At 31.5% G+C, this 25,150-nt stretch overlaps 1 protein-coding gene across 1 annotated transcript in view; it reads left to right on the top strand.

Moving 5' to 3' along the window:
* Cht7 (chitinase 7) overlaps window positions 1-25,150 on the top strand; it is a 63,076-nt gene continuing 37,926 nt past the window's right edge. Inside the window, exon 1 of the mRNA XM_011503492.1 lies at window positions 1-242. Coding sequence (XP_011501794.1) covers window positions 228-242 — 15 coding nt within the window. The 5' untranslated portion in view covers window positions 1-227. The remainder of the gene's footprint in view (window positions 243-25,150) is intronic.

The following is a 25,150-nucleotide window of genomic DNA, read 5'->3' as shown; positions in this document are numbered from 1 at the left end:
AGAGCATCTTAGCTGTACTCGTTTGGTCGTTGCGTTGTCTTTGCTGCTCCTCGACGCGTATTAAACGTCGGCAGGTAAACCGGAGCAGTAGTCGAGTCGATTCTAGTAAAATATTTGCTTGAGCTTAGTGCAGTGTTGAGAGGTTTCGACTGGGAGGCTTCGAATTTACGGCCGGGAAAATCCGTTTCCTTTTCCAAAGTCAAACAGCTCGTTAAAAAAGCGGCACTATGAGGTTAAAGGCGGTAAGTCTCACTCAATAATCGCTTATTTTCATTTCGTTTTATTTTTCTTGCTTTTTTTTTTTTTTTTCTTGTTAACTTTGTTTTTCTTTCATTACTATTATGTTTTTGTTTTTGTTTTTGTTTTTGTTTTTGTTTTTGTTTTTTTGCTGTTGTTTTTGTTTGTTTGTTTGTTTGTTTGTTGTTGTTGTTGTTGTTGTTGTTGTTGTTGTTGCTGCTGCTGCTGCTGCTACTGTTGTTGTTGTTATTGTTGTTATTGTTGTTATTGTTGTTGGTGCTTTGAATAAAAAATGTTTGACGTTCTATTGGCATATTTGGTCATCGAACGATCAGACACACACGCGCGCGCGCATGCACACAACTTTATATAACATACCCTACGCACTTCTTGTGAGCGATGAATTTATTTAAATATGGTAGTGCGAGCGACATTTTGCTTAACTCCCCATTAATATTGATAATACAAACACATAATTTTAATACGAGAAAGACGCAATAATCGAGCGTCTATAATTTTTAATTTAACTTTAAGACTGGATTGCGTTTGTATTCCGAGCGCGATGCATTGCTAATTGCAATCGTGCTAGTTCCTGCAACCAACAGCAACAAACAAATGCTTAAGTCTGCTTAAAAAGAATGTGTGAAAGTACGTGGATGGTAGTTGGGAGAATCGAGACGAATGGGAGGAAGAGCATTTGAAGGTGCGAGTTTGGAAATAAGGGAAAATAGGCAGACGATTGTGTGCGGATGCTGGGATTGGATCGTCGGCATGTAATTTTGCGTAAAGAAAATAAATTTCAAAATTGTACAGCGCAGTGTCAGCGGATTGTGCAAAAGAATAGCAGCTCCGTGGCGAAGTGAAATAACGAATGTATGAATTTCTAAATCAACGGCGGCGAGCGCTCGGTAGGCGAGAAAGCAAAGTACGGAGATTCGTTCGACAAGGTCGAATTCACTATCGAACCGTCAACATTGCGCGAACATGTTTCAATCGTTAGTCCCATAAGCATTGGCCGTGTGCCTAAAGATCGTTGACTTCGTCTTGCGTCGTCGATGGCGTTGCGGTGGCGCGAGCGCGCGTGCTTGCGTATGATAATGTCGCTCGATGTTTTTATTGCGGCGTGTCGGAAGTTTTGAAATGCGTCGTGAAACGAGAATATTGCGAAACCCGGCACGAGCTTAATTTGCAGTCGCGCGCAAGTTTCACTGAGCCAGCCCCGGTCGTCGTCCGTCAACAGAAGGTCGCTCGATCGTCCGATTTCCAACGAAAAAAAAATGTGCTTGCCACATGTGCCCTCCTCGTTGCCCTCGTTATCGGGACGATGACGATGAATCCGAGGCGATGAACCTCGGCCCTAACCTACCCAATCGTTAATTTTCCACACTCCCCGTCACTTGGCTCAATCTAGTTTAAGGGACTCTTGGGCGAGGGAGTGGGGAGGGAAACTATTTATTGAGTTACAGACGGGCAGCTCAATGAATTTTTACCCATCCTCTCGAACGCAACGAATTACAATTTTAACGTGGGCCATTCGATGCTATTGGATTGGCTAGTCAAGTGTCTCAATTGGCTTTTTCAAAATTTTTTCCCCTATTTCGAATTAACAATCTGCGCCTTTAAGTATTGGCAGTCTATGATCATTAAATATACACGTTACAAAGTATGAAAATTGCTTCTAAACATATTATATTATTATTACAAATTATTTGATAGGTTTGCCGTAGAGGAGATGGACGTGCATTTTAATAACGACATTTACGTTTCATAAGATTTTACAAAAAAAAAAAAAATTAACATCGGAAAATCGGCAAATTGCGTACAGATTTACGAACCGAGCGCTTAAGAATTTTCCGTCTTTCGTACCCTTGATTCCTTACCAATGCATCTAATTTGCAATTCAGTATACTTTTAATCTCAATGATATTATTTATTGGGTCTACTTATACTTGTACTAACAATTACAATTGTCATTATTGACATTGTTGTTGTTGTTGTTGTTGTTGTTGTTGTTGCGGTAGTAATAGTCGTCGTCGTCTCGTCGTCGCTACTGCTATTGGTATGCTTGTTACTTCATGATCGATCCAATTAATTTACAATCCAATATAATTTGCATTTTGGTTTGCGAAATATCGGGCTCCATTCATCCGTTAATACATTCCAATCAATGCAACATTTATTCCTTATATCTCATCTTAATTTGCGATTGCAAATTATTATTAATTACAATTATGAAACATAATTAAAAATTGAGGTCAAACTGGAAAAAGAGAGTGTCGGATAATGAACGTCCGATGATCGACCTCAAATTAATACTCGAATACACAGTAAATAATCCGCAGAAACTCGTAGAAATGGCAAAGCGCCGGTGAAAAGGACCGTCGGACGTTCCGATTTTCCTAAAATCTCCAACTCAGCTTGGCTAGAAAATCCAGCATACCCGTTGTAATCGCTCGAGCCTATTCTCTCTATCTTCGATTTGTCCCCGACAATTATCCAAAATTTGCGAAAGCGAGCCGCCAGGCAGCCAGGCAGCCCGATTAGCGGCTGCGGCTCCCGTTAACGAGAAATCGGCAAGTCGCGGCGATAGGGATTTTGAGTGGCGCGATGTCATGCGGCCGCTCGCATTATGTAAAAAGCTGCCTTTCGCTCTTGCGAGAAACTCGAGAAAACGCTCTGTGCCCGTTTGCGCAGCTGAGCGAAGCGGCGGTGGCGGCGGCTGCTGCTGCCTTTAATCGACTTTGTGCGTTGTGACCGCTTCCACGGGGATCTTTTTTTTTTTCTTATTCAGCGTAAAGGTGGTCGGAACGGGACGGGACGGGACGGGACGGAACTGGACTGGACGAGGGGCAGAGAGAGAGAGAGAGAGAGAGAGAGAGAGAGAGAGAGAGAGAGGGGGGGCACGGTGATATTTGCGCGATGGCTTTGTGGGTCGCGCGAGCGCCAAAACTTTATTTTCATCTTTCACCTGCTGTTGTGTCGCGAGCAACTCGCGACCGAGGTCATTTGGAGGAGGGATTAAATAAATCGGATGCTGGACGTGATTTTTGGCACTTTTGGGATGTAAGGCAAACGCTCAGCGATCCGAGCGTCGTCACTGCTTTAGAGAGAAGAGAGACATACGATCGACCCTGATGACTTTCCGTACGTTGATTAGCTTCGATCGATACTCCGAGAAATGCAATTTCATGCTCCTCAATCCATCGTAATACATTGATTTTTTAATCATTGACATTCTATGCTTCGACAGGGAGTTATGGGAATTTTAATAAGAATGTCATTGCGCGCTCTTACTTGACATTCTCTTCACAGTTATTTGAAAATGCGACAACTTTATAAAAAAATTGAATTAAAATAATAAAAATCTTCGGCTCTAGTTGTTCGGATGATTCAAATTTAATACTTGAAATAATAACAACAATAATAATACATCAATTTTTATAAGCAACGGTTTTATCGGACGTGTTACTGTTTCTTCGCAAGTCAATCTATAATAATATTAGATATTGCTGGCTGGAAAATTTAACTATTAAATGCCGACGGAGATTTAAGAATATTAATAACATACCACATTCCACTAAACATTTTACTATCTCACATCCATAAATGTTTTTGTAAAATTTCTGTTCTTCAAACTCCTTGCATAAATTAACATACGCACTTACAATTTCGAATAGCCAAAGTATTAATGTATTATCAAGATTTTTGTATTATTGTACGTTTCATCTGATTACCGCGTTATGCACTTATGTATCTGTTTGCGTGCATGTGTGCGCGTTTCTCGCGTGCGTTAAAGGAGAGAAGATTAATAGCGAGTTATCTTCGTGTCACAATAAGCGACGCGCGGTGCACACGAGTATACTATTATTCATGTCCATTTGTTGCGTTTGGCTCATCTTCTCGAATGCCCGCATTTGAAAGAATGTGGAAACAAATGTTGTATTATTTTCTTCTTTGTTTGTTTCATTCGCTCATTTGACAAAGTCCATGCTCAAAGTCAAGTGATGACGCTACGTTGTGACGGGCGCTGGGCATATAAGGATTAACGCGACGCTCCAAGGGCACGATCCTTACCAATAATATTAGGACCGATGAATTATAAAATTTAACGTAATGGTCAAGTGGACGTTTAAAAAGTCCGAGGACAGCTCGGCAGTTTTTCCAAGGTACCCACTCGGGCAAATGCAAACGCAACGCTCGCACACGAAGATTTCGCACGTCCGACTTAGCGTGAGCGTCGAGTGAAAAATCCAGTGGCATGCATTAAGGCAGACGGAGCACCGAAATGGGGCACGGAGATAAAGAAAGAGGAACGCCGGAGATAAGAGGAGCTAGCTGGCTGGGCTTTGCAGAAAGCGAGAAAACAGACAAAGCGGCCGCGAGTCCTTGCGAAATGCCTTCCGGCGCAGGACGAGAGCGCGCTACGCGTATCGGGCGCGTGTGTGCGCCCCAGCACGCATTGTTCTGCGGCAAACTCGTTTTGGCTCCGTAACGGGCCTCTCTTGCTCCCTTTTCTCTCTTGCTCGCTCCGTCCTTCTACCGCGGCGGTCCTCTCACTTTCGTCGCGTGCGATAACCTCGGGACGGCCGCAGGCTCGCGTAATTTCGGCAATACGCAATAACTCCGCCGGCTCTCACGTAAGAATACCCAGCTCTACTCGACTGCTTGTTTACGTGCGCCAGCCTCGCCGTAAGGGGCCGATAGAGACAGAGAGATAGATAGATAGATAGATAGATAGATAGATAGATAGATAGATAGATAGATAGATAGATAGATAGATAGATAGATAGATAGATAGATAGATAGATAGATAGATAGATAGATAGATAGATAGATAGATAGATAGATAGATAGATAGATAGATAGATAGATAGATAGATAGATAGATAGATAGATAGATAGATAGATAGATAGATAGATAGATAGATAGATAGATAGATAGATAGATAGATAGATAGATAGATAGATAGATAGATAGATAGATAGATAGATAGATAGATAGATAGATAGATAGATAGATAGATAGATAGATAGATAGATAGATAGATAGATAGATAGATAGATAGATAGATAGATAGATAGATAGATAGATAGATAGATAGATAGATAGATAGATAGATAGATAGATAGATAGATAGATAGATAGATAGATAGATAGATAGATAGATAGATAGATAGATAGATAGATAGATAGATAGATAGATAGATAGATAGATAGATAGATAGATAGATAGATAGATAGATAGATAGATAGATAGATAGATAGATAGATAGATAGATAGATAGATAGATAGATAGATAGATAGATAGATAGATAGATAGATAGATAGATAGATAGATAGATAGATAGATAGATAGATAGATAGATAGATAGATAGATAGAGAGAGAGAGAGAGAGAGAGAGAGAGAGAGTGAGTGAGAGAGAGAAGGAAGCCGTCCGTAGCTCTCCGGCCGCTGTCGCCGCTTGTCATCGACACGGACTCGAGTGAACGGCCAGCCGAGCCAACACAACAGGTGCTCGCCGACTTTTCTTTCATTCAAAAATAATAATACTCGCTCGATATGTGTATGTACCGAGGAATTGAGACTTCGTGGCACTATTTTCAAGTCCCCTTCCTCCCGACCCATCACCTATATTTATGAATTTTATTATGAATGAGCTCGATCGATCATCGATCAACAGCATGGGAAATTTTTCTCCACCGTACTTCAGTAACAAACGAATTGCATTTCAGCCTAATTCATTATATATTTGTCATTCTATTTGTGGACACGAGAATTCATTTCAATCATAAGAATGATAAAAATGTTAAAAATATCTCGCGTATACATTAGGGATGAGGTATTGTCGAATAAATTTAAGAGCTCGAAATTAGTTAATACGGCTTGCTGTAAAATTTGAGGAACATTATTGTTTTACATGCTCAATACATTTCTCGTATTTGTTATTCTTCTCATGTTTGCTTGAATTTTCCTCTTTGTCTCTTTTTCCCTCTTCCAACAATATTCGTAATAGTAGCAGTATTATTATTAATAATAATAATAATAATAATAATAATAATAATAATGCGTAACATATATAGAAGAGAGTATATTTCTGTGGGGAGAAGAATTTTCGATAAGAAAATGTCAATAAAATCTCGATTTCGCATCATTAACGATAACAATTTATCATTGGATGCACGCGCATCCGTCCCTTCCTCCAACTCTTTAAAATGAAAAAATTGATTTTAAATCATTGGAGTGATTAAGTATAGTTCGATCGTTTATGAAATTATTATTAAACAGCCTTGAAACATTTGAATATCAAATTTTAATGACTGTGGACAAAGTCATTCTCGAATGTACAATTTAATTTATAGGGATCAAAATTCCCTATAATCAAGTTTAGAATTTAATCAAATTTAATGAAATATCGTGATAATCGAGGGAAATTGTTATTCATATATAACTATTCTCTATTTAAGAAATCTGGCTAGAATTTTAAAACTTATTCATTTATTGAAATTTATTGAAAAATCGCCACGTAATAATAATTTACCGGAACAAATTGTAAGAAATTTTCCAATAAAGGCAAATGTATTCTATGTTTTATTTGCAGAGAAAGTGTATAATTGTAAAAAAAGATATTGTTAGAAATAAAAAATGTTCCCTTTATTAGCTTATCTAATAAAGAAAGTGCAATTTTTACATTTTAAATTCGGGCACTCAGTTGTTAAATTTTCAACATTTTGATATAAACTATTTTTACTCGTAATAAGATTTTAAAAAATTAGGTTTTCACCGTTTGGGGTAATATGAATTAACGTATGCTTACACATATTGGCTCGCTTAATAATTCATTATGAAATAAAAAAAAAGAATTTACGTATAATTTTATGCAACTAAATTATGTAACAGATCAAGAACAGCGCTTTCTGTTAACGGATTGTTAAACGCGTTAAGGTAGCGGAAAAATTAAAATTATCTGACGGATGAGATAAAATTTAATTCTACTGCGTTGTAAACATTTCTCTTTCAAAATCATAATTATTCATGCTCGTCAATAGAAATCCAACTCTACTATTTGTTTTTGTTTATTGAAAAGTTGTTGTATCGTTGGAAAAATATTAACGCGAAAGATCGACTTTATTATCATTAGATTTCTGTTCACTTAAATACGTAGGATTAAATATGCATGAATTTCTGACCAACTGTTCTTTAATATTTTAATGATATTTCAATGATAAATTAAATGATAAAATCGATAAATGATAGATCCGCCAACAATTGACAAAACGGGCATCGTTTGATTTTTAAATGGAGATGACAAATAGAATTAATACATTTTAATGAAATTATTTCTTAATAAATGGGTCAAATATTCCAATAAATCAAATCTATTTTTATATCTATTTTTTATAATTATAATCTTAGAAGACTAGACGAGTTCTTTAATCAATACAAGCACATTTATAGTAAAATATAAAATCAAATTTCCAATAAGATATTTGCGTTAAAGTGAGCATTGAGATTTATATAGAATATATTTCATCATAAATTTTTATTTTATTTTTTATAATTTAATTATTGCTTTGAAAGCAAAACTATTCATGTAAATTATAAGCGCAGCATATTTTATTTCCTCATGAATTTTATTTGTCCATATTAGATATTTGATAATTGTAATACTTTGGCTTATGAAATTTTTTGTAAGTCAATATTTTGTAATTTAACATTTGGAAATTTTATAGTACACATGAAATTGCCAAAGACATATAGTACGATATTTAGTTAAACAATTATACGTATAAACTAAGCCATAAATCATAAATTCAATCATACATCCGAAATTTATTATCCGAAAAATATATTTCCTTAATTATTATATTATTAATTTATAATTCAGTTATTGTTTATAAGAAGATTAAATTAAAAGGCAAATATATAACATACGTGTATACGTAATACAAAAATTAATTTTCGTGTGCGCATTTGTCATAAGCGCTTATTTGGTATTGTTTTTACTAGTAAAGTAAAACGGTTTCGATTCCTTAGTCCTTTTAAGGAGTAAAATTGCAATAAACTTTCAAACCATAAACCATCTGCAGGGATATTTACGATCCTAGGAATTATTATTAATTTCATCGTTATTTATAAGTAAATTCTAACAGTATGAACGACTGTTTTCCGAATTTCAATTTTCTCTCCCTTCTACGTATAAGTGTATGTGTCACATACAGAAACAATCAATAAATTATATTTTTATAATCCAGACATTTGATTGAATTATTAAAAGTTCTCCCGAAGCGAGTAATATATATATATATATATATATTTGAGCGCGCGCGTAATGAATTTTCATGAATATCTGTGACATTATTTATAATAGTTTATTATATAATTGAAATTGTGATATAAAAATTTTGAAAATACCTCTCGACGATATAAACAATATATCTCGATCATTCGATCAGATCTATTCATAATATTTGTATACTCGTTAGAAATAGGAAAACTCCTTGGTTCATAGCTTATTTCAACATTCAAAGGATAACCCCCTCATCTCTATACATCGTTACCCACGCACACACACACACAAAATTACTACGGACTTTAATTCGTGAACTAACTTTCGATCTATAAAATCATCTACGTCTCGTTAGAAATACCTGTCACCGACAAAATATCCTTCCATGTCTTATGAATAAATATTAGTAGCGGAGAAATTTTTAGTAGCTTCGGTAAATGATATACGAAGAAGAGGCCAGGAGAGGCGAAAAGTGATTTTAAAATAAACTAAAATGCCGTGTAATATTGAACTTTCACGCTCATTGCATATGTGGTCGGCGATTATTGTTATTTAGGAGTCAGGCAACGCCGGAAGGCGTCAACCCACGAAGGCGCGTATGTGCTTCCGGCGAGTGGAGAAAATACGAAGACGTGCCTTGCTTCTGAAAAACCGAGAGCGATTTTTGCGATCGTAACCATTGAGATTTATTTGTAAACGGAGCTATTATTCCACGACTTATACAGTGTCGTTGACTTTTACGGTCTTCTTTGTGAGAAAAGCATCATCGCGCTAATTTATTCTATTTTCGTTTCTTCGGACAAGCATGAAATTGATGTATTAATAAGTATGGGAAATTTATTCACGTAGTTGTATTTATATTTGCGATTATTATAAAAGACGCGCGCTCTTTCATTTATAACCAGCTTAACCAATATTTCATTAAAAGCATTAAATTGAAATTCATCCGCGATAAATTTACCCTACAACAGCGACTTTTACCATAAAGTCGATCAGTCTTTTTCCTTATTTAAGAGTTTATTAATTATAGTCTCTAATGCAGAAGTGTTAATGAGTATTTTGTTTATGAGTTCATGCCACGTAAACTTGATAACGTTAAATTTTTAATTTCTTTTACGAGTTTTTGTACAATCATTTCGCAAGAATAACTTATCGAGTTAAATACATCTCCATCGCATAATAACGTTATAAAAGTAAATTATTAATATAAATCTACAAGAATAATACGCGTAGAATCTATAATGACATGTGTAATAATAATTGCTTATTTGCCAAGAGACGAAAAGCGAAAAGAATTATTTTGCAAGTCTACATCCTATCGTGTACAATAATTACAGACGATGTAAAAAAAAAAAAAAAAAAAAAAAAAAAAAAAAAATGTATATGAAATCGATTCCGGCTACTTTCTTAATCGACAGACACATCTGACATAATTCTGGGGCTAAGCGAAGCATAAGTGTCGCACGTATGGGAAAATCCTCGCAGTTTAATTAAAAACACAAATATTAAAATATATCGTCGTCACGTTAGAATCGACGCTTTCAATGCAACGCTATGCTATTTGTAGTTCTCGATATGAAAAGAATTTCTCTCTCTCTCTCTCTCTCTCTCTCTCTGTTGCGTGTATATGTAACGTAAGGGCAATAAAATCTTCGACAATGAAATGGAGCGCCCGAGAGAAAGAAAGAGTGAACGGTCAGGTTTTCAGATATCCTCGTTTTTAGGCGTTCGAGTTATTTAACCTACCAACCTAGAGGCCTTCCTTTTACATATCGTCGCCTCACAATTCCTGAGAAAACCTCGAATACATAATGAGATATTGTTATGGGGAAGGAAGGGAAAAATGAAGCTTATTATGTGCAATTCAAAGCGTCTTGTTTAAAATATGATAACTTACGTGCAAGTCCTTACGGAAAATATATTTTACAATTGTTGTGGCCAAATTCATGATAAATTATTACTTGAATAATCAAGACGAAACGTTATTGGAATATTATTGTAAACGCATATAACATATAGCGTGTAATTAAATAAGTATTAAAAATTTTATAATCTATTTACACATACGGATGTTTAGAGGATTTTTAAATAAGATTTTTAAGCTTAATATCGAAGATGATCAGATGATTATTTTTATTCTCTATTATAAAATTAAACGTTAGATTTTATAATTGAATGTTTGATATTGAATTAACTGATAAGAAATCGATTAGGTACAAATAAAGCTATTTGTTTAAACAATAATTTATCATTATTTTTTTTTTAAGATTATTTATTTTTAATAATTATAGGAAGCATATGCATAAAAATTTTCAAAACATCTAATATATATATACACGTGAAGTATAATTATTTGTTTTAAATATATCACAAGATATTTTATATAAAACTTTTACATTACCCTTGGAATTTAATATTTATTTCTTAAAAAAAAAGTTTAATACGCTGCCCTTGTATCTCTTATTATTATTCCATATTATATTATTACTTAACATTATATGTATAAATAACGAAGATTTTAATGGCGATAAAAGATAAAAAAAAAAAGCTGCGGAATAAATCGAAAAGTTCTCCAATATTCCGCATCTACCCAATATTTATTAATTTGCAAATATTCACTGTACGATTACCTACATTAGTTATCAAATTTACTCTACATATTTGAAATATTATCCTACCTTCCTTGATATTCAATATATTACACTCAATACAGAGTTGCATAAAATATGATTCGATGTTAACTTCAGAAATTGTCGTTTAAATCAGTCAATCACAAAAAACGTGCTTAAATAGTAACTTGAAAAATATTTATTTTTCAACGACTAATGTAATAAAAGTAAAAAATTAACAAAACATTGAACATCCGTTGTATTTTATAATCACATCATCTAATGGAAGATGTCTTCGATATAAAATGTTCTTTCCATTCACGTAACAAGATAAATCATTAACAAAACCTGATCGATTAAAAAAAAAAAAAAACAAAAAGCAAAAACAAAAAAAAAAAATTCATAATATTATCGAGTTGTAAGCATAAAGATTTATATGAAAAAGCAAGTGTTTAAAAGCAGACACGAGACCTTAAAATTTGCATTAGTAATTTATGTTGCGGCTAATTAAAATTTTCTTACATGTAATAAAACATACTGATTATTCGATAAAATACATTTTTCAGCATATTATTATGCATGTTATCTTGCATGACAAATAATGTAATTTCTACGAAGATAATTCAATGTATTTAAATAATTCGGTTTACTAGGTTCAAACAATAACATCAATAATACGGATAATGAGAATTAATTAAAAAAATAATAAGTAAATAATATGCTTATACAAATACTGCTTACATTAGCTTTAATAAATAAAATTTTAATGCACGAATATTCCAATTTATTTTCATATATTTAATAAATATGTATTATTAAAAATCATTAAACAATTTTCTATATAAAATATATTCCGACACTGCAATTTATATTTTGCAATTGTTTTGTTTTTTTTTTTTTTTTTTTTTTATAGCAAATAATAATATTAAATAATCGATGATAATGTAACCAATTAAAATTTTTATTATTAGTTTTAAGGAATTTTTTTTTTCACTTACTATACATTACTGTACTGTTTTGTACGCACATTAATTTAGTAATTCGTAAATATCTGTAATTAAGCTTTCGTTACGAGCGATAATATGATTAGAATAATGATGCAAAGCTAGAATTTGAATTAAAAATATTAATTTGTAATTACAAACAAAAAAAAAAACAAAAAAAAGAGAGAGAGAAAACATAATGTGAAAACAGCTTTAACTTAAAAAATGTGATAAATTTTATGAACAATGAGCTAAGTAATAGTTGTGAACGTAAAATTTAATTTAAATTACATGAGTTTATTGCGGTGATTTGCCTCGACCATTATTCGAGGACAACAAGTTAAATAACAAGTGCAATGAGAGGAGGAATAATAACGGTGAAGATGAAAGTTTGCCTGACTTCGTAAGATTAAAAATTTACTTTGTATTCTTCGAATGTTGGTAAAAGACATGCTTTGGAAGGAATATTAATAGGAAATATTATTATTAGTCGATGTTAATAAAGATGTGTGTTAATAAAATGCTAACGTGTACAATAATACACAAGTTTTTCTCTTTACAGAGTATAATATAGTCGTTACATTTGACAATTAGTAATTGAAAAGTTTTGAAAAATTTCATCTACACTTGATATAGTACTTAATTGTCATAAAATTAAATATAAAACAATGATAATTTTTTATTAATATTTTTCATATTCGGGAAATTAATATTTCTCTCTCTCTCTCTCTCTATATATATATATATATATATTATTCATTAGAATGATTATATATATATAAAAAAAAAAGAAAAAAGTATACTAACGCGAATAATAACGTACAACTACACAGCATTAATTCTTGATAATAAAATATTTATTATGAGTATTATGATGAAAATAATAATTAGCATAAAATTGAAAAGTGCAAGATTTACTTTGGAAGGAGCATCGACCAAGCAGATTAAGCAAATTATATTTATCTCAACCAATGCTATAAATGTTTATTTAAGCAATGGTTTTATTAAATTTTACTGCATATCTTATATCTTACTATTTGAACGATAAGGCAATAATAGAATGATATAATTATCACATTGATAACAACATTTATAAAATGGTATTTAAATATATGTATCCATTAAATATTAAACCCACCAAAGTCTTTAGATCCAATGCTTTTCTTATAATTTGTATTAGTCTTGGAAGCTTTTTTTTATCCAATAAAATACCTTAATTATAACTTCTTACCTATGCAATTTATTAGAATGGTCTTAATCTATATAATCTAAGTATTACAGTCTATCCTACAACGTTGTAGCTCAAATGTTAGGGAGTTATTTGAGTTTTTAGTAGACCAAGTGAAAGCTTAAATTAGATACGTGCTCTCACCGTAATGCATATGCTTTATTTTTTTATTTATGAACTAAATACGAATATTGTTCTCAGTTAAAATATGTACATACAAATGTAATTATAACATGTTGTGCATAAACAACTGATGCACGAAGCCAATACTTAAATATAAATTCTACTATTTTTTTTTATTATATAAATTGTTCTCCTAAATATACGGGACATTGATATTACACAAAGAAATATATAAATTCAAAGCCAAAACTACATTAAACTGCATACAAAATATAATTATTATCAAAATACACTATTGTAACAATTTTAATAAAAAACATTATTATTATATTTAAGTCGATTTATTTGATCGTGTTATTTGAAAATCATATCGAACGTTTGCGAATATAATTTGTAATAATAATGTACCAAGTCAATCATAATAAAAAGTCGTTTGCCATTGTGTTGTTAATAAAATTTTGTCCGCGCACAAAAATTCGTAAGTAATCGATTCGTCGAGAGGACATAAGTAAATTGTGGATAAATCAGTAGTTTTTAAATTAAAATAAACGAGCAAAGGAAGAGTTCGTATGCAAGAAATTCACCATAAATAGAATCTTAACGATATATAAAGATAATCGTGAATGACGATCGATCTTAAACGATGATTCAATGTGTGAAACGAACGACATATATGACGAGAAATACGAAGAGGTGCGGGCAAATCGATGAATGGCTGGATCGCGTCAATCGAGAAGCGATCGAGCCTATGTATGATCCAACAGAATAATTAAACGAACTCGTTGATGATTACGGACTTATTGACGCGTGGATATTCACAGTCCCATGTACGAGAATTGCGTCCAATTCATCAGCTTAGAAAGTAATTTATATAAAGTCTCGGCACTCTCGGTAACGAAGGTTTAAAATTCTCTCCCCCCCCTCCCCCTCCCCCCTTCCCGCCTTCCCCTCTGCGCCCTCTCACCATCACTCCACCACGTGATTTGCGCCGTGATAATTATAAACGACGCGCGCACGTAAAAACCGTCATTATAAATAAGCCTAATGAGAATCGCGTCCGACAGCATTTATCGCGGAAACGATTATCAATGTCAAATAATGCCGAAGTTACTAGAAAATGGGTACCGCGATGCGCGAGTACAGTGGGATTAGAAAGTATGGGCGCCAACCGCGGTTAATCATTTTTCGCGAGTCGTCGCGTCGAATAGTTTTCTGAAAATCTGCAAAAACTTAGCCGCGCTCTTTCTCCCGAAACTTCCCGCTCCTGCTATAATCATTCGTCGTTTTGCTTTCTCTTGGTCCTCTCGTATTTTCGGCCCCCTAAATAGACGCTCGCTGCTCGCTTATCAATACCGGCGCTCTTCGATAACTTTGTTTGTTTGTTTGTTTGTTTGTTTGTTGCTGTTGGTGTTGTTTTGTTTATACCCCGCGTTACGAGAAAGAATCATTGTAATGCAAATGTAAATGAAAATAGTCTTTTACCGGTAGCTAGAGCTGCTTAAATTTTATTATGCCCGCATAATAATGACCCGTTGCGTAATAAATATGCTAAGCGATCTACAAAATATAAAAGAAATTATCGTGGAGAGTTTTATTTCCTTGCGTCTGTTATAATTACCTCTTTCCTACGTTCATTATATAACACTTTGCCTATAGTTGCATAATGTTTTATTATGTTGTCATTGGTATAATAAGACGATATTAGCCGACGGGATATGTACTTTTTATCGAATTACGGATTAACTAAATCGAGTAGATTGGGAGATGGGCAAGTTTATTTAATAAACTTAATCTTCAATGCTCGTCAGTCGTCCCTTTCGGGGCATTTCAGCACGGCCCGTATCAATGATATCTCAACGATGCCTCGGCACCATCAACTTCCAATGCAAATCACGTTAATGGATAATTATTTTTCCGGGCCGTGTACGGGCATTGCCTTTAAATAAAATCGACCTCACGGGGATTCACTTGGCGCGCCCTTCCCTTAGGCACTGCAGTCACGTACGGATCAAGGATTTTCCGTGGTAGCGTAATCGAGACGACGACCCGCCCATCGGCGCTGGCGACACGTACGGCGGCTACATTGTCGCGGGTGCCACTCGGCTTGCGTAAACAGTGGCGAACGTGCGCATGAATTTTACGCGCGCGTAGGTCCCTGCGTTCACCAAAAGGTCGGTGGCATGCGCGTGCGTGACAAGGCACAAGAGCGTCCAAGCCACGGCTAACAAAGGGAAAGTTCCACGCCCATACGAGTGCTCTTGTTTTCGTTGCTTGGCCCTGAGCTTTTCTCCCAGTCACCGACTCTTAATCCAAGCCCTTGCCAATAGCTAAGAGCCCATCTCCTTGGGAATTGAGTTCGAGCAGTTACGGTCGCTTGAGAAATCTTGTCACGAATTCCGCCGGTAATTCCTCTGCTAATAAATTAAAAACAGATAATAATGATTTATAAAGCGGCAATGGCTCCTAATCTCTCTCTCTCTCTCTCTCTCTCTCTCTCTCTCTCTCTCTCTCACTCTATAGCGCGCGCGCTGCTGCTGCAATTAATCATATCATTGCCCTAGCAGAGACGAAAAGTGTGTATCTAAGGAAACGGGATTAGTAGACGATGAACCTTTGAAATGTAAAAACAAGTTTCCTCTCTGAATATTACTATATGGACGTTCCTTACAGGGAATGTACACGATGCCGTTGAAATTATGCTTCTACGATATTTAATTATTAGATGAAATCAATTTAATTTAAGATATTTTTCCTTGATTACCGTACAAATTGTTGGAGACTAGCGATAGAGCTCGGTGAAATTTACAGAAGCCAAGCACGTACAATCGCTCGGTGAAATTTTATAATATTGCTCGTTATAAATTTACGTATTATTTTAAAATATATTTTAATTACGTATTGAGTAGTATTTTAGGCGTGTGTGAAAAGAATGCTAAATCAATTTAAAAATTGCAAAATGTTAAGCACTATTTATATTTCAAAGTGCATGCACATCGTCTTATGTAATGAGTTTGCATCAATCGCAAAATCATTTGTAGCATTAAATTAAGAAAGAGTAGGAAATAAATTTGCATACTCAGTAAATTGCCAATTGGCGTTATAAGCTCGTAAAGAACAATTTGTATTTCATTAAAATATATTCTCCTCTTTAATAAAACGATTTGATTTATTAATCTCCAACTCAGTTTATTATTTAATATTTTTCTTAAAGCATTATTTCTATATATTTTTCTTAATATCGTCAAAAGACATTGCTTTTGCGATGAAAATATTTCGTTCCACGTGTTTAAATTTTTTTTCTCTTTTCAAGGAATACATTTAAAAATAAAGAATATAGAATGGAGATAGAGAATTCAATGAAGAAACTTTAGTATGTTTGGTTCAACAAAAATTGTATAAAGTTCAGTATCGGTTTTGTCTCATCGTTTACATTTATTTCCTTTAGAACGGAAACATTAAGAACAATATCGAATCTTTGTTTTTTTTTTTTTTTTTTTTTTTGTTACATATAGATAAATAATAATGCTTTTCTAGAAAATTCATAGAGTCGCGTTTGGTAAAAAAAGAAAAAATAACTTTGTCAGGCGTAAATGATGACAAAGACTCTTTCAGCGTTTGTTATCCATCGCTTTTCAATCATTAATTATTTTAAATAAGCAGAAAAGAACTTTCTATTCTTTCATTATTAAAGAGGCACACAATTCTAAATACTTGGACTTTTCATACAGGATTATACAAACAGTAGATGATAATTAGATGTAAGTAAGATTGTATAAATAAGGCAAAACGATGTCTAAATTTCATGCATAATCCTTAAATTACTCTGAAAACTCAAATTCACAGCACAAAGTCTATTATTAAAAAAAGAGAAAAAGTGCACAAATTATACATGAAATTCGGATATTTGATATAGTAGTAAAAACGTTTGGAGAGTGATAGAGATAAGTATATCTCTAGATATATCATGCGCAATTGTTGACAATCCTCGAGAGCGGATTGGAAAGTTCTTGGATTTATTTGTACACGATTCGACAGCCTTAGTGCCTAATTTTTCAACAGCAACCGATATTTATGGAGCTAAATCGTCGCTTTAGCAGTCCAAACAAGAATTGTTATAAAAATTCCTTTGCTTCTCTAATGGTCCCGTGTATTCTCATATTCATGCTGAAAAGCTAAAGCATTCTCATTCAATTATCGCGCTATTCAAGAGTCCATTGGCGATTGAAATCGCGTTGTGTATTGTCAAGTATTATCGCATAAATTGGGAAGCTCGTAGGTTTCTAAGTGTCGCCATACTTGTTGGCTTACGTACGTGACTATTATTCGTGGAACACGCAAGTTTACCTAACGCTCTTAGCGAGATTCTGATTGCAGATAATCTGAAGGTATGTGAATGAATCAATTCACCTTCAATTTCCTCGATCATCACTGAACGTGTGAGGTATTTATAAACATTGTCCGATGTGCTTAGAAATACACACGATTACGGTTTTAGAATACTCGACTCCACTACCATCTCACATATAATTACGAGCTTATGTGTATATAGATTGATTTACTTTTTAAATTTCGTCCTTTAGAAATTACATGTTACATTAAGCGATTTACATATATAATTGAGGTTGAAATAAGGTATCTCGTTGACTCGTTGCTCTTGTAACGTCAGTTATCAGCAAAAGTTAGATGTGACGTGATGAAATTTGTAATGAAAACATTGCTCAAGAAGTACTCTTTAACTCGAGATATTTGGAATTATTTTTCGTCACTGGATTTGTAGCAGGATGAAATAAAATCTTTGAATGGAATAAATAAAATAAACTTTTTTTTTTTTAGAGCGGATAAAATTTCAATTCCAAAAGAAATAAAATTCCCATATTATTAATGCGTACATTGGGTATTTCTGCTATTTATGTTTTTTTTTTTTTTTTTTTCAACGATGATGATCATCGATAGCCATTCTTTCAATAAAATGAAAGAAATATAAAAACTATTGTTAACTACTCAATTAAATACGATACAATATGTTCTAAGGACATTTAAATGTCCCTTATAAGTTATTATAATTGTACTTGTTAATATTTCTCTCGTTACATCAAATTATATTCATGATAATTAAGTAATTCCTCATAAGGTACAGATTTATTATTATTATCCAGCGTTACGATACATTTGTAATATTTATAATAGAGAATGTAATTCTGAAAAATTTAAATTTAACTTATGCTAGGATTTGTTAATTTTCTAGTGAAATTTAAAAATGGCACTTTCGTTCATTCTTTCCTTTATGTTTATTCTTCCTTATTTGTGCCGCAAAAATTCAAATTCAAATTCAGATCCCTGAAATTAATTTCTTAAATCAACTCCTTTTAGCCATTAATACATAGATAAAATATATTTCATATAAAAATTATATATTTAATTAAGCTTCATTTAAGAAAAATAACAATTATTTAATCAACATATATATATATATATATATATATATATATATATATATATCAATTGTCATTATAAATTGATAATGTGTGCTTTTTAATTACCAATGCATCGAATAAATGATTACATAAATGCATATTATAAAGATATTGAAATAAATTATAAGTGCGATATTTTTTCCTAAAGACAAAATCCCTAGTGGAGATTCGGTTTTGCTCCATAAAAAATAAGTAATTCGACGTATACTCACCTCCCACATCTATTGTTTCACCTTTGGATAGATTGTTTTTGTCAATTGTTGTAGCTACTTAGCATTTTCCGATATACTTCTACTTATTGTTAAAATTTTTGCGTAATTCATGTTTAGAAAATTTAATTTTCCTATCACATCATCTCTTAAGCTTTCTTTGTAATGAAATGGTAAAAATATATAATTTATAAGAAATAACGATAATAATGCTTAATTAATGTAAAAGAATGAAATTTTAAATACATTAATTGCAGATATAAGAAGAAAAAAAAATGAATCGATTGTATAAATGAACTCAAAAAGAAGGAAAATTAATTGTTTGCAATTTGCAAAAACTTTTAAATAAAAAATATACAATTATACTTGTTAATAAAAAAAAAATAAAATAAAATAAAAAAAAAGGAACTTTTAATAATTGAGAAGAAAAAATCTATTTGAAATTGTAAAAACATAATAAAAAAATTATTCACAATCTTCAGTTTAGGTTCAGTTAAGGTATGGTAAAATTTTCTAAATTTCTCTTGTAACATTCGCATCCTATACTCCTTTTTTTTTTTTAATGTAAATTTCCCAGCTACGGTAATGCCGTACACATATTTACGGGCGGAATAAGTGTGCATTCGACACACTGCCGTAATAATGCCGTGGACTCACGCAAATTCCAGGTTCCTTATTTTATTTCCGTAAATGTGGTGCTTCTTAGTTGAAAATGAGTAGCAAAAACGCAACTTTCTAATGCTGATTTCATATCTATCCAATCAACGATTATTTATGCATACACGTACAATGCTTCGAGATAAGGTTATTTTTACTATTTATTTTTGTTATTTGGTAATACATACTGTTAAAACGGATAAAGATAAGAAATTTAATGGGCGTTACTTTGCAATAAATTTGGCCATAAATTTTTTAGTGTAAATTATGATTAAATATAGTCAATTCATTTATTAAATATTCTCTTTCCATTACATATTTACTCTTTTACTATTTATTGCTAATCAATTATATAATTTTTATTTATGTCTTAGATTATCTTTTTACTGAGTATAAATAAAGAGCGTTTGAACTTTCTTTTAAAAAGATAGTAAAATAATACCAAGAGAATAGTAAAGTTAAATCGAAAGCAAGTGATTGATTAATGCTGAATTTCAATCACTTTATTTATTATTATTATTATTATTTGCACTCTTTATAGTAATTATTTAAATGCACATTTACAAGTAAAATTTAAATAAATTGTAGTATCTTGTTATACAATTAACGTGGGCTCTACGAATTATGCTGTTATTTCATTTTAATTGTATTAAAATCCTTTATGGAATTAATGTATTATGTATTTATAAATTATTCTATAAATCAATAATTTATAGAAATAAGTATTGATTTAGACTTATAACGAATAATTTGAAACTCGATTACAATTATCTACATTGTCAGCAGATTATGCAAATAAATTGAATTTATAACGAGACAGAAGTATTAGAAAGAAAAACATTTAATTTTATATGTATTCATAAATAGAAAATCATATGATCAATTCACGAGTAACTGTATGTGGAAGATTGTAACAATTACACAAGATTTAGAATAATAAATTAAGGTTAAATTAAGATAATTTTAATAGTAAGTGCATCATAAAATCGTTACAAAGAAATAAAATTAATAAAGCAATTTTATCATTTAAATTATTTAGTGTATAAATAGAAAATACAAATTATACTTAACAACATTTGAAATTTTTATAAATATATCTACTGATTATTTATTATTTAGCTGAAACTAACGTCAATGTTTGTTACGAAATATTACGATGGTAAATAATATTATTAAGAAATAATTATTAAAGTTTTATTCAAGGAATGCTTAATGTTTATTTACTTTACTTTTTTATGCCTAATGAGTATTTATCTAAATAATCCAGATTAACCATTTTATGGGCTTAATAGATGTTTAATGAATGTTAAATCTGACGTGTTGTTTGAAACTATTTTTTTTTTTATTTGCTTTTATATTTTGCAAATTAATATCATTGCTTAGACTTTATTTTACCTAGAATTATCTGAAAAATTTGCAAATATTTATACCGACACTGACTCTCTTTATATTATAATTATCATTCTACGATTGCTAACTTCATTAGTATTATTACGAATTTATTACCGATATAGTAAGCTCTAATAAAAATAATAATTTATAAGATTAATAAAAATTTTCATGTAAATAAGGTCAGATTATCATTCAAACGTGGAATATATAAAATACTGAAATTTAGCAATACATAAATAATTACAATGTAAGATATGATAAATAAACATGTATGTTAATAAATCGATCATCCATAAAATAATTGACAGTTAATTTAATTTTACTAATTCAGATCGATTAAAAACTTTTGATTATTAAGTTAATTTTTCATTAATGAAAAAATGCGTATAAATAGTAAATTTAATAAACGTTAATTAAAAAGTAATGTGGCAATAATTTCATCATTATTGAAATAACCATCTCTATTGCGTATATTTTTATTATTATTTATTTAAATTTCGTACCTTAAACTTCTACAAATACGAATGCCTTTTCACGAATACATTTTTTCCATTAATTTTATCGTTTAAATCCGATAGTTTTAATATTTATCATAATTCCAGTTATCTAAGAATTAAGAAAAAAAAAAAAAAAATTTTTTTTAATTACGAGCTCGTAATTAAAAGTTATTATGAGAATTTTATCCTATTTATTTAATTAAAATTTTATCCGAAATACATTACATTATTTAATTTATTGGAAATTAAAATCTAAATATTTTATGCAGAAAGTCGTTTAAATATAATATAGCGCATTTTTACAAATAGAAAGTAAAAGTTGAAGTTACTTTTTCTCAGAACCATACGACTTCACAACTTAATAAGTTATAACAAAATTGCAAATGAGATCTTTATTGATCGTTCAAGTATTGTAAAAGAAAAACAAAAATTATTATTGCATTAATAGTCATTGTTTATTAATAAGCTTGAAAATCCGACTTGTTACTACATGACAAGGTAAATAAAAATAAGAAATACATCAGATCGGTTAGAGTTTCATTTTATGCGTCTATGAATTCGGAATGTACACGGCGCATTCAACTTTATGATAATAAATACAATTTAAGGTTATGCAGTGTAACGGTACTTAGATCTTGAAACATTAATGTAGTTCACCATTGAGTCACATTAGATATATACTCCATCAATAATTCAGTATTCAAAACAAGTTATTATTTGAAAGTCACATTTGCATTTAACATTCCCCTACTTTTCTACATTCTTATTGTAGTGATAAAATTAACAAAGTCTCTTCGCAAATCCATATATTTTCTTAATCGCATACTCACTCTCCGTATCCTTTCTCCGAGCGGTCTTTTATAGCATGCGGTACAGCAAATAATTAAGATCGGTATCCAGGACAGAAAATGAAAAGCGCAAGCGCTATCACTTTCTAAAGCGACGAGCTGCCATACTGAGCTACGAAAATGAGAAAAAAAGCAGCAACCGATGAAAATTTAACGGGTGAAAAATGGAGGGAGAGACTTTCCTTCGGTTCCGTCTTGTTGTCTTCTACGGTTAGGAAAGGATGCCATGGGTTTTTTTTTTGTCTTTTTTTTTTCGTTTTACTTAGCAACTTGTTTTGTCGTACAAATGTCACTGGTGCTCAATGAACTTTTTACTATTACGGCAAATATAATTAATAAATGAAATATCTAGAGACATTGAATTCACTAGGCATATATGACCGCTGTAATTTGTAATTATGCAAATGAGTTAACAAATAATAAATAAAGTTTATTTTTAAACGCGTAGCTATTGGAAGGTTATTTATTTATTTATTTATTTATTTTTTTTTTTTTTTTTTTTTTTTTTTTTTTTTTTTTTTTTTTATATAAATAACAGCAATTAGAAATGACTGATTTCTGAAAGTGTACAATCAATTCCCTTTAACAATTGTGGCTGTTACATTTTTTCAACTGCTCCACAATTCCAAGTACAATTAATTTAATGACTTCCACAATAAGAAAGTCTTTGGGTTACAACAATATAGATTAGGTTAGATGGAAAATCAACATTTATGATACAAAAGGCTGCAATTATTTTTATGAAGGTTACAGTGTGCTCAAGTATTCTAATATCATTATTCGTATCGATAGAATTGCATTGAAATGATTTTAATAAATATAATGAGAAAAGTATAAGATTCTTAGACTTTTATGATTGAATAAAATTTGTGATTTTAAGAAGGGAATGGCCATTGGTTATTATTTATATTTTGATACGCCAATTATTGCATAAAATCGATACTCGCGTACATCATTTAATATTCTTTATAATATACGTTAGTTGCAAGATTATGTATTATTGATCTAATGCATATGTCGAAAAAAAAAAGAAAAAAAAAACAAACAAAAAACTTATATATCTAAGAAATAAAAAGTATTAAATTTCGTAAAAGTAAAAATAAAGAAATAAAATTTGTTAATCAATCGAATCAATTGTTTTTTTTTTTTTTTTTTTTTTCATTAACAATACATATGACAATCATTGTCATCTCAATTATGCTCGATGTATAAAATAACTGAGAGTTGTGTTATTTAATTTTTTACATGTTAAATAATTAACATGTTAAATAATCAACTGCTTAACAATACAGCTAATTGAAATTTAACATATTAACATCAGCTATTATACCATAAGCCTATGATACATTATATTTTATAACTTATCACCTTAAAAGTTAGTTAATTAATTAAATTCAATAAGTTTTGCCTTTAATGTGAAAATAGTAATAATTAAGATAAAATATAAAAGAAAAAAAAAATTAAATTACAGAGTGCACCTTGGTAAGAAGATAATAAAATAAGTATTTCATGAAATTTGATTAAATTTATTTAATTGCTAAAATTGTTGACGTTTTGATTAAAAATCCTTTACATTAAAATAATTAATTTGTATAAGATTAGTTAATTACTTATTATATGTGCAATTCACTTATAAATGTTCGTGTGTGGATACATTACATTCAAATGCTAAGCATTGAATAGAGCGAGAATAGATATTAAAATTATTTGATAGCTCGAAAAATATTTAAGTAAATTATGAAAATTCAAATAAATTATATAACGCTTGCTTAATTTTTCAAGTATTTTAAATTATCGATTTAATCGCTGGCATTCCTTCATAGTGACGGAAAAGGAGGTACGGTAATGTTATATAAATTTAAAATTCTTACAAATGAAATGATAGGACTATCATCCTTAAGCAAGGCAATTGAATGCTCAGTCACTCGCTCACTCTCAATTCTTTTCTTGTTCGGTAAGAAAAGACCAATTTTGTTTGTGTCTTTTTTATAAATTATAAACGTATTATTACTTATGACGTTACCACTAATATTTGATATTCGTATCTAAGTTCGAGAGAGTGTAGATCCGTCATATAGAAATGCCTGAAATTATTGTGATAGCGAGCGTTCTCCAAGTTCTTTCTCTTGAGTTTTCAGCGACATATTTAATGCCTTGAAAAACTTGAAACAAAAGCTTAAATAGTTTTGCAGCCCTAAACCATGTTTATGTTGCATTGCCTTACAGACACAGAGGCAATTTTCCCATAAATTTATCAAGTGTCAATTCACGTAAGCAGGACGTGAATTTATGATACGCGAGTCGGCATTAAACGCACTGCCAGCGAAATCGAACTTATCCTTTACAATGGAGCGCGCGTTGAGCAGGAATTAAAGCGAAATAAATCTCGGCGCGTTTCGCCAAAAACATCTCGCGATCCGCTATCGCCCCTAAGAGGTCGCAAAAAGTCTCTATTCTCGCCAACTTTCGAAATGTCCAGTGTTCGCTTTAGCCTTCTAGACGGTATACCGAATTTTCGCAGAGGTTCTACACGTTTGAGAATATTATTTCAGAAGACCTAGACATGTCGTTGGACTTTTGCAGAGGAACGAACCTAAGGGAAT

Source organism: Ceratosolen solmsi, unplaced genomic scaffold, assembly GCF_000503995.2.
Source record: "Ceratosolen solmsi marchali unplaced genomic scaffold, CerSol_1.0 scaffold33, whole genome shotgun sequence".
Classification (NCBI taxonomy): Eukaryota; Metazoa; Arthropoda; class Insecta; order Hymenoptera; family Agaonidae; genus Ceratosolen; species Ceratosolen solmsi.
This window is presented reverse-complemented; position numbering and strand designations above follow the sequence as displayed.